Source organism: Felis catus, chromosome A2, assembly GCF_018350175.1.
Source record: "Felis catus isolate Fca126 chromosome A2, F.catus_Fca126_mat1.0, whole genome shotgun sequence".
NCBI lineage: Eukaryota > Metazoa > Chordata > Mammalia > Carnivora > Felidae > Felis > Felis catus.
This window is the reverse complement of record NC_058369.1, coordinates 11887342-11897645: the sequence shown is the minus strand read 5'-3', so window position 1 is coordinate 11897645 and position 10304 is coordinate 11887342. Positions and strand designations below refer to the sequence as shown.

General features: G+C 45.6%; 2 protein-coding genes across 2 annotated transcripts; both read left to right on the top strand.

The window, feature by feature from the left end:
* The first annotated feature begins 4123 nt into the window (after nt 1–4123).
* On the top strand, nt 4124–5071 carry LOC105261280 (olfactory receptor 10H3-like). Its single transcript, XM_023241202.2, has one exon. The coding sequence runs from the start codon at nt 4142–4144 to the stop codon at nt 5069–5071; it is 930 nt and encodes a 309-aa protein (XP_023096970.2). The 5' UTR covers nt 4124–4141.
* A 3396-nt stretch (nt 5072–8467) lies between these two features.
* On the top strand, nt 8468–9091 carry LOC101098695 (olfactory receptor 10H3-like). The gene has a single exon (XM_045041631.1). The coding sequence runs from the start codon at nt 8468–8470 to the stop codon at nt 9089–9091; it is 624 nt and encodes a 207-aa protein (XP_044897566.1).
* Nucleotides 9092–10304: the final 1213 nt, after the last annotated feature.

The window sequence follows — 10304 nt, the reverse complement described above, 5'->3', positions numbered from 1 at the left end:
TGGGTTTGGAGCAGTGGATAGTGGCATGTATACAGCGTTCCAGCATCCCACAGAATAGTGTCAGGTGCTCTGTTTTTAATACGCCCAAATGCAATTATGCTGGAGAGTTGAGCTGCCTTTTGCCTCATTCACTCGGTGTCATTTTACGGCTTCATTTATGCTGCTGTGTGTGCATGGAACTCCTGGCTGGGGCTCCAGGGTTTGCATCTGGCCCGTGGGACCTGCCCCCTTCCCAGTTACGGTTCCCAAGCAGGCTTGTCCGTTCCCGCACTACAAGCGGGGCTTCATCCCACAGGGTCCGTCCAGGTAGGTGTGCGCCATGGAGATAGAGGTTCAGGTGCACGTGAAGGTTGCACTTCTCCATTCTCGGTTCTCACCCGCAGGCCGCGGGATTGATCCCTCCCCGTATAGCTGTGGGCACCGGGCACTTCCTAATCTGGGGAAATGAATAGGTGTACAGGGAAATCTCAGGGTCGTTTTCCCCTTCCCTTTCCTTGTCTTGAAACTATCTGTTCAAAACTGAGGGCTGATGGGGTGTGGGAGGGAGGGGATGGTGGGTGGTGGGTATTGAAGAGGGCATCTTTTGGGATGAGCACTGGGTGTTGTGTGGTAATAAATTTCATATATTAAAAAAATAAAAATAAAAATTTCTGTGAAAAAAAAGAGCCATCTGTTCACTTGCCTGTGTAACCCCTTCTGTGGGGTCTCTGCTCATGTCCTGGACTTGTTTCTGTATGGAGTCTACTTCTTAATGTGACTCGTTTCTTATTTACTCTAGACAGTATTCCCTGGTCAATTTTAGTCAATGCATCGGCTCCTTTCCCAAATTTCCACCTGCCTGTTCACGTATCCTGGATATCCTTTGTTGAACAAAATCCTTGGGGAAGTTTTTATGTCTATTTTTTCCCAAGGAGTTAACATTTTGTACTAAGAATGGAATTTGTGGTACCTGGGTGCCTCAGTTGGGTCAGTGTACAACTTTGGCTCAGGTCATGGTCTCACAGTTCATGAGTTTGAGCCCTATATTGGGCTCCTGCTGTCAGCACAGAGATTGCTTCTGTCAGCCCAGAGCCCGACATGGGGCTCAAACTCACAAACCGCGAGATCATGACCTGAGCCGCAGTCAGAAGCATAACCGACTGAGCCACCCAGGTGCCCCAGTCCATCCATGTTTTGTAAATGGCAAGATTTCAGTCATTTTTATGGTTGAGCAATATTCCATTGTACATATGAACCACATCTTCTTTATCAAGCAATTGGACTGCTTCTATAATTTAGATACTGTAGGTAATGCTGCTATTAACATTGGGGTGCCTATTTCCATTTTAACTGGTATTTTAATGTTCTTTGGGTAAATACCTAGTAGTGAAAATGCTGGATATAGGGTAGATCTATTTTTAACTTTTTGAGGAATGTCCACACTGTTTTCCAGAGAGCTACCCAGTTTGCATTCCCAGCAAAGGGCAAGAGGGTTGCCTTTTCTCCACTTCACTTTAACATTTGTGTTTGAGATTTGGTTGAGAAGTCCTTCTTCACTCTTACATAGCAAAGTTATTCTCCTGAATCCTTCTATTAATGTTATATTTCATTTTATGTGTGAAATCCATCTAGATTGCATGGGGCCTTAGGCAAGAATTCAGATTTACACTGCTTCCTAAAATGACCAGTTTTCCCACCACAAATCAGTAAACCATCCTTCCCTTTTTTCATTTGGTTTGTGCTCCCAGTTTTGAATCATGCAGGGATATTTTCTTAGGTATCCAATCTGGGCATCACACACATCACCTCTGTCTGCCCCAGGGTCTCACTTTAAAAAATGATGCTGTATCAATAGAAGAATGGATAGCTGTGGGGCACCTGGGTGGCTCAGTCGGTTAAGCATCTGACTTCGGCTCAGGTCATGATTTCATGATTTGTGAGTTTGAGCCCTGCCCTATGTGACAGCTCAGAACCTAGAGCCTGCTACGGACTCTGTGTCTCCCTCTCTCTCTCTGCCCCTCCCCTGCTTGCACTCTGTCTCTCAAAAATACATAAACATAAAAAAAAAAGAAGAATGGCTAGTTGGAAAAAATAAAATAAAAAAACAAATGATTCTGATTTGGTAGTGAGTCTCAACGCCATGAGGGACATCTCTCTGTCTCTCTTGTGTGCTTCGTTTTTAGAAGACCTGTACAGTTTTTCACTGACTTTATTTTTCAGAAGTAGGCTTATGATACTTCTTAAATTTAACTTCTCTAATTGTAAATGCAGCTGCACTGAGCATAATTTGGGGAGGAACCGACATAAGTGCTATATTAGCTCATCCCATCTAAGAGTACACATGGATTTATAGCTTTCCATGTAGGCAGACCATCGTCTACATATCTATCCATGGTTACAGTTTCTGTCCTTGGAAGTATTGCATGTGTTTGGTTAATTTCTAGATAGTAAAAAAAATTTTTTTGATGTTTATTTTTGAGAGAGACAGAGTGTGAGTGAGGGAGGGGCAGAGAGAGAGGGAGACACAGAATCCGAAACAGGCTCCAGGCTCTGAGCTTCCAGCACAGAGCCCAACATGGGGCTTGAACTCACAAGCCATGAGATCATGACCTGAGCTGAAGTCGGACGTTTAACCAACTGAGCCACCCGGGTGCCCCAGGAGAGAGTCCTAAGTCAGCTCCACGCTCAGCACAGAGCCCGACGTGGGGCTCGAACCCACGAACCGTGAGATCATGACCTGAGCTAAAGTCGGACGCTCAACTGACTGAGCCACCCAGGCGCCCGGGTTGATTATTGCACTTTTAAATGGGTTAAGAATTCAATATTTTCAAAGAATCTCAGTTTAAATTACTAATATAGTAAGAATGGAGAGTTCTAACTCACTCAAGCAAGAGCTTTCAAGGGGACTCAATAGTTTTTTTTTAACATAAAGAAATACTGCAACCAAATGGGGGCACCTGGGTGGCTCAGTTGGCTAAGGGTCTGACTTTGGCTCAGGTCGTGATCTCATGGTTTGGTCCCTGAGTTCAAGCCTCACATCTGGCTCTATGCTGTCAGCACAGAGCCCACTGTGGATCCTCTGTCTCCCTCTCTCTCTCTGCCCCTTCCCCCTGGGCACACTCTGTCTTTCAAAAATAAATGAAACTTAAAAAAAGAAAAGAAATACTGCAACCAACATGTTTGACAACTGTCTCCTTATAGTTTGTGTCACTATTGGGAATGTTACCTTGCTTTTTCCTTGAATTCTTTCACATGATTACTATGAGTGCAATTCTATGGGAGATGCTATGAGTTTGGGAAGTTGATCTGTCTTCCACAGCATGTGTTCTGTCTTTGCTCAAAGATTTTCTGCCTTCGTTCTTGCACCTTTCTAGGTAGATGATCACGTCTCTTTGCTTCCAATCCTGGTATTCCTTCTTTCTTTAACAATCCTCAAGCACCTCTCCTGGCTTTCAGTCCCCTGCTAATGAACAGCCGAGACAGTGAGTAACCTTGGCTTGTTTCTGATTTTAAAATAGTCTATTTAGGGGTGCCCGGGTGGCTCAGTCAGTTAAGCGTCCAACTTCAGCTTAGGTCATGATCTCACAGTTCCGTGAGTTCCAGCCCTGTATCTGGCTCTGTGCTGACAGCTCAGAGCCTGGAGCCTGCTTCAGATTCTGTATCTCCATCTCTCTCTCTCTCTCTCTGCCCCTTCCCTGCTCGCACTCTGTCTCTCTCTATCTTTCAAAAAATGAACAAACGTTAAAAAAATTTTATAAAATAATGCATCTATCTGTCTCCCACTTCTTGTACTATTTCCTAGTTTGTGGCATGTATTCTTAGTTAACTAAGAAAGTCTCAGTTGATTTGATGTTGACAAAGCTTTAAAAAAAATCTTCAAGATATATAAACATATCATCATTATGCTGTGTATTAAAATAATATAATGTATGTCAGTTATAAATCAATTTTAAAAACCATATAGGAATTGAACTTTAGCAATCCAGGATAGCTTTCTAGATTGATATAATTATATGACATTTCCTTTTTAACTTATTCATGCAACTAACTATATGATAGGTTTATTCTGAATCATCCTTGTCATTCATGGGATAAATTACACACCCTCATTCCCTTTCTGATCTCACCAGATGCAGTACTCGTGCCTGGTCAGAACTATAGCATGGTGACTGAGTTCATCCTCGTGGGATTCTCTAACTTCCCACGGCATCTCCTGCCCGCTTTCTTCCTGCTGTACCTGCTCATGTACCTGTTCACGCTGCTGGGGAACCTGCTCATCATGACCACAGTCTGGAGCGAGCGCAGCCTGCACACGCCCATGTACCTCTTCCTGTGCGCCTTGTCCACCTCCGAGATTCTGTTCACCGTTGCCATCACCCCTCGCATGCTGGTTGACATGCTCTCCACCCACCGCACCATCACCTGGGCGGCCTGTGCCAGCCAGATGTTTTTCTCCTTCACGTTTGGCTTCACACACTCCTTCCTGCTCATGATCATGGGCTACGACCGCTACGTGGCCATCTGCCACCCCCTGCGCTACAATGTGCTCATGAGCCCCCGTGGCTGTGCCTGCCTCGTGTCCTGGTCCTGGGCTGGTGGCTCGATCATGGGGATGATGGTGACCCTGATAGTTTTTCACCTCACCTTCTGTGGGTCTAATGTGATCCACCATTTTGCCTGCCACGTGCTTTCCCTTCTAAAGTTGGCCTGTGGGAAGGAGACATCCTCTGTCACCTTGGGTGTGATCCTGGTGTGTGTCTCAGCTCTGATGGGCTGCTTATTCCTCATCGTCCTCTCCTATGTCTTCATCGTGGCCGCCATATTGCGGATCCCTTCTGCTGAAGGCAGGCACAAGACTTTCTCCACGTGTGTGTCCCACCTCACTGTGGTCATTGTGCACTATGGCTTTGCCTCCATTATCTACCTCAAGCCCAAGGGCCCCCATTCTATGGACAGTAACACCCTGATGGCTACCACCTATATAGTCTTCACCCCCTTTCTCAGTCCGATCATTTTCAGCCTCAGGAATAAGGAGCTCAAGAATGCCATAAAGAAAAGCTTCCAGAGAAAATTCAGTCCCTTAAGCTCCTGACACTGGAAGAGACATGGTGGTGAGGAAATATGACAGAAGGGCTGAAAATAATAACATTGTCTCCATAGGACTATTGTAGGGATTCAATATATGTAAATACTGAAAAGATATTGTTGGATGCACCCATAGGTGTTGGATACCTGCTAGGTATTTGTTTTTCCCCAATTTGTGTGCTCCCCTCTTGCATAGGCTCTAGGGATCATGATCTCTTGTTTAAGACCCCATGTGATCAACTCTATCCCATTACTTCTGTCTAAGAATGTGTTATCTACCTATGGGCCAGTGGGGGGCATCACATGGATGTATCTGGGCACTGATGCCAATGGTTCTTGAATGGACAAGCAAAGGAGGATTTTCCCGTCTTCCTCTATAAGGAAAAACAACAATAAGCATAATAATAAATGCCATCATCATCGGACTTTTCCTATCAGGGTCTGTGCCCAGTGTTGTATAAGCATATGTTTTAATTACGCCAAGTGCAGAAAAGAAAATACATTATTTCTGTCCAAGAAGGCTGTCATTAGAAGGAAGAGAACCCTTTCAGGGAAGGAGGGCAGGTGCAGTCCTAGGCACACACCCGTTTCACACAGCCAGAGGGAAACACGGACTCCAGAGGAGTTCATGAGACATCTCATGAACACTGACAACGAGAGCTTGGCAAAACCGGCTAAGGCAGTTTGGGGGTTCCATTCATCATTTACTCATTATCGGTGTTACTGACAGATGCCCCCACACCCCCCCCCCTCCCGCCACACACACACACAGGATGTGCTTCTCCAGAGCCTGTGGCTGCGTTCCCTTACCCAGCAAGAGAGAGTGTGCAGATGAGATGCAGTTAAGATCTGAGACAGGGGGATTACCCTCGTCACCCAGATGGGCTGCTATAATTGCAAGTGTCCTTATACAAGGGGGCAGGAGGGGCCAGAGACAGGGAGCAGTAGGGGATGTGACACCGGAAGGAGGAATTGGAGTAGCTGAGGCAGGAACCATGAGCCGAGCCAGGGGATGCATGGTGCCCTTGAAGCTGGGAAAGCAGGAGACTCATCCCTCCCAGGATCCCCTGAAGGATGCAGCCCTGCTCACACCTGGACTCACACCTGGTGACCCTGATTCGGCTTCTGGCCTCCAGCATAGAAGAGGATAGATGTGTGTGGTTTCAGGGCACAAGGTTTATATGCTTTGTTACAGCGGCCCCAGGAACTGACTCGTGAAATAGCATCTTGACATTAAATGTTATTAGGTTTCACTTTACAATTAGTTTCAAGCCAGATTCTTAGACCATTCTTCTTTGTGGAGAAGACCTGGGGCGTTGAGATGGCTCTCGAGAAGTGCTGAGTGTCCTTGGAATTCGGTCAACAAAGGTGAAGGAGTCCCGGTAGCCCAGCTGCAGGGTTTGCTCATTGGGGTGTGTTTTGAGGACTCACCTGACCGTGTAGCTGCAGGGGCCCCAGCACAGGGCCTGGGGTGCGGTGTGCCCTCAACCAACACTATCGGAGCAGGAGCTGGAGGACAGCAGGAACGGTCTCCGTGCTCGACGTGGACTGTGTGACTCAGGAGGGATGCTCACCCTCCTGTGTGATGGGGCCCCTGAGTTAGAGTAAAGACACAGCATCACGCACATCCTCAGAGAGACGCTGAGTTGCAGGGGCTGAACTGGGGGAAATGCTTACCCACAGGACAAACCACCAGGGATCCTGAGGTCTGGGTCTCATCTCTTTAGATGGAAGAGGGACATTTTTACAAGGCCTCTTTTTCTTTTAAGGTTTTTGTGTTAGTCAGGGTTCCCCAGAAAAGCAGAACCACTAGAATGAATGTGTATATACCCATGTGAACATATATACCTAAGTGTATATAACATATATGTAATAATGTTACAGTATGTTTAAATTCATCTTTTTACTGCTTGTTGCTATTTTCTTTTCCGTGACCAATCTCAAAGCACAAATAACATTTTTTCCTTGGTACTCTAACAAGTAGTCTTGTGGCTGAAGACTAAGTGGTTCCAACTACTAAGCTAATGAAATGCAAGATATATAATTTAGTTTACAAAGTGTAATACTTCGAATTTTTATACTAATTTTTAAAGAATACAAACTAAGGTCTTTTTTTATTTAAATTTAAAAAAATATTTTTATTTATTTTTGAAGGAGAGAGAGAGACAGAGCATGAGCAGGGGAGGAACCGAGAGAGAGGGAGACACAGAATTTGAAGCAGGCTCCAGGCTCTAAGCTGTCAGCACAGAGCCTGATGTGGGGCTCGAACTCACTAACTGTGAGATCATGACCTGAGCTGAAGTCGGATGCTTAACTGACTGAGCCACCTAGGCGCCCCCAAACTAAGGTCCTTAAAATACACACCCAGAAGAGAAAAGTGGCTATGCAAACCAGTACCAAAATAAAAAGTAGATTATTTTCTACAACAGCCCATGGACTTACCCCTGCTCTCAACCTTGGGGACAGAAGCCAGAACTGGAGATGGCAGGGGGGATCTTCATGTGGCCATAGCAAGTGAGGATGATCACAACGACCCCAGCGACATGCTCGCCACCTGCTCCTTGTGTGACCCTACCTCCACTCGTCAGTTCCTTAACCTGTGCCACAAAGCACTTCAAAATTCAGGTGAGAGGTGCCTGGTGGCTCAGTCAATTAAGCATCATGTCTCAATGTAGACACTACCAATTGCCAAAGTCTCTAAATTGCAGGCTGGGTCTGTGACTCACCCTTAGCTTCTGCAGATCCCTAGGCTGCCCTCATCACACCTCTGACCGCTGTGTATTGTCATGTTTGGTTATATGAAAGGTTCTCTCAATGGACCATGAAAAGGGGAGAGCAGAGACCTAGTCCTGGGTCATTGCTAGATCCTGCACCTAGAATATTTCCATACAAAATAAGCCTGGAAGAACATTTCTTTTTTTTTTTAAATTTTCTTTAAAATTTATTTATTTTTGAAACAGAGAGAGACAGAGCACAAACAGGGGAGGGTCAGAGAGAGAAGGAGACACAGAATCCGAAACAGGCCCTGGGCTCTGGGCTGTCAGCACAGAGCCTGACATGGGGCTTGAACTCATGAGCCGTGAGATCATGACCTGAGCCGAAGTCAGATGCTTAACCGACTGAGCCATCCAGGCGCCCCTGGAAGAACATTTCTTGACTATACACATGCTAAATGAAGACAAAGTATTGTGAGAACAAAGAGCATTCCTGTCTGCTCATGATCAGAAGCTATGACTGCTACGTGGCCATCTGCCACCCCATGTGCTACAGTATGCTCATGAGTCCCTGTGGCTGTGCTGTCCTACATCCCAGGGCTGGGCTGGTGGCTCAGCTGGGAATGATAATGACCCCAGTGGCTTTTCATCTCACTTTCTGTAGGTCTTGTGTGATCCACCATTTTGTCATGCTGGCCGACCTGCTCTCCACCCACCGCACCATCACTTGGACGGCCTGTGCCAGCCAGATGTTTTTCTCCTTCACGTTTGGCTTCACCCACTCCTTCCTGCTCGTGATCATGGGCTATGACCGCTACGTGGCCATCTGCCACCCCCTGCGCTACAATGTGCTCATGAGCCCCCGTGGCTGTGCCTGCCTCGTGTCCTGGTCCTGGGCTGGTGGCTCGATCATGGGGATGATGGTGACCCTGATAGTTTTTCACCTCACCTTCTGTGGGTCTAATGTGATCCACCATTTTCTATGCCATGTGTTTTCCCTTTTGAAATTGGCCTGTGGGAAAGAAACAGCCTCCGTCACCTTGGCTGTGATCCTGGTGTGTGTCTCAGCTCTGATGGGCTGTTTATTCCTCATCATCCTCTCCTATGTCTTCATCGTGGCCGCCATATTGCGGATCCCTTCTGCTGAAGGCAGGCACAAGACTTTCTCCACGTGTGTGTCCCACCTCACTGTGGTCATTGTGCACTACGGCTTTGCCTCCATTATCTACCTCAAGTCCAAGGGCCCCCATTCTATGGACAGTAACACCCTGATGGCCACCACCTATATAGTCTTCACCCCTTTCTCAGCCTGATCATTTCAGCCTCAGGAATAAGGAGCTCAAGAATGCCATAATGAGAAGCTTCCATGTTTTCATGTGTATGTTAGTCATCTGGTGTCTTCTTCAGAAAAGTTTCTTCTCATGTCTTCTACCCATTTCTTAACTAGGTTGTTGTGTTTTGGGTGTTGAGATTGAGAAGTTTTTAAATTTTTTGTAATGTTTATTTATTTTTGAAAGAGAGAGAGAGAGAGAGAGAGAGAGAGAGAGAGAGAGAGAATGTGAGCAGGGAGGGGCAGAGAGAGAGGGAGACACAGAATCCAAAGCAGGCTCCAGGCTCTGAGCCATCAGCACAGAGCCTGATGCAGGACTTGAACTCATGAACCATGAGATCATGATCTGAGTTGAAGTCAGATGCTTAACCAACTGAGCCAGCCAGGCGCTCTGAGTTCGATAAGTTCTTTATGGATTTTGGATATGATTCCTTTATGAGATATGTTATTTGCAAACATCTTCTCTCATTCCATAGACTGCCTTTTGATTTTGTTGATTGTTTCCTTCTCTGTGAAGAAGTTTTTATCTTGATGAAGTCCCAATGGCTCAAGTTTGTTTTTGTTTCCCTTGTCTTCAGCCACGTATCTAGTAAGAAGTTGCTATGGTCAAGGTCAAAGAAGTTGCTGTCTGTGTCCTCCAGGGTTTTGATGGTTTCTCATCTCACATGTAGGTCTTTCATCCATTTTGAATTTATTTTTGTGTCTGGTGTAAGAAAGTGGTACAGTTTCATTCCCCTGCATGTTGCCATCCAGTTTTCTCAACACCATTTGTTGAAGAGACTGTCTTTTTTCCATTGGATATTCTTTACTGCTTTATCGAAGATGAGTTGGCCATAGAGTTGTGGGTCCATTTCTGGGTTTTCTATTCTGTTCCATTGATATGTGTCTGTTTTCCTGCTAGTCATATTGTCTTGATGACTAAGGGTTTGTAATATAACTTGAAATCTGGAATTGTGATGCCTCCAGTTTTTTTCTTTTTCAGGATTGCTTTGGCTATTTGCAGTCTTTTGTCGTTCCATACAAATTTTAGGATTCTCTATTCTAGCTCTGAGAAGAATCCTGGTGATATATTTTCCTAGGGATTGCATTAAATGTGTAGATGGCTTGGGTAGTACACACACTTTAACATTGTTTGTTCTTCCAATCCAAAAGCATGCAATGGTTTTCCATTTCTTTGTGTCTTTAAATATCCTTCA

Coding starts and splice junctions, on each gene's coding strand:
- LOC105261280 (XM_023241202.2), top strand. CDS start 4,142: ATGGTGACTGAGTTCATCCTCGTGGGATTCTCTAACTTCCCACGGCAT.
- LOC101098695 (XM_045041631.1), top strand. CDS start 8,468: ATGCTGGCCGACCTGCTCTCCACCCACCGCACCATCACTTGGACGGCC.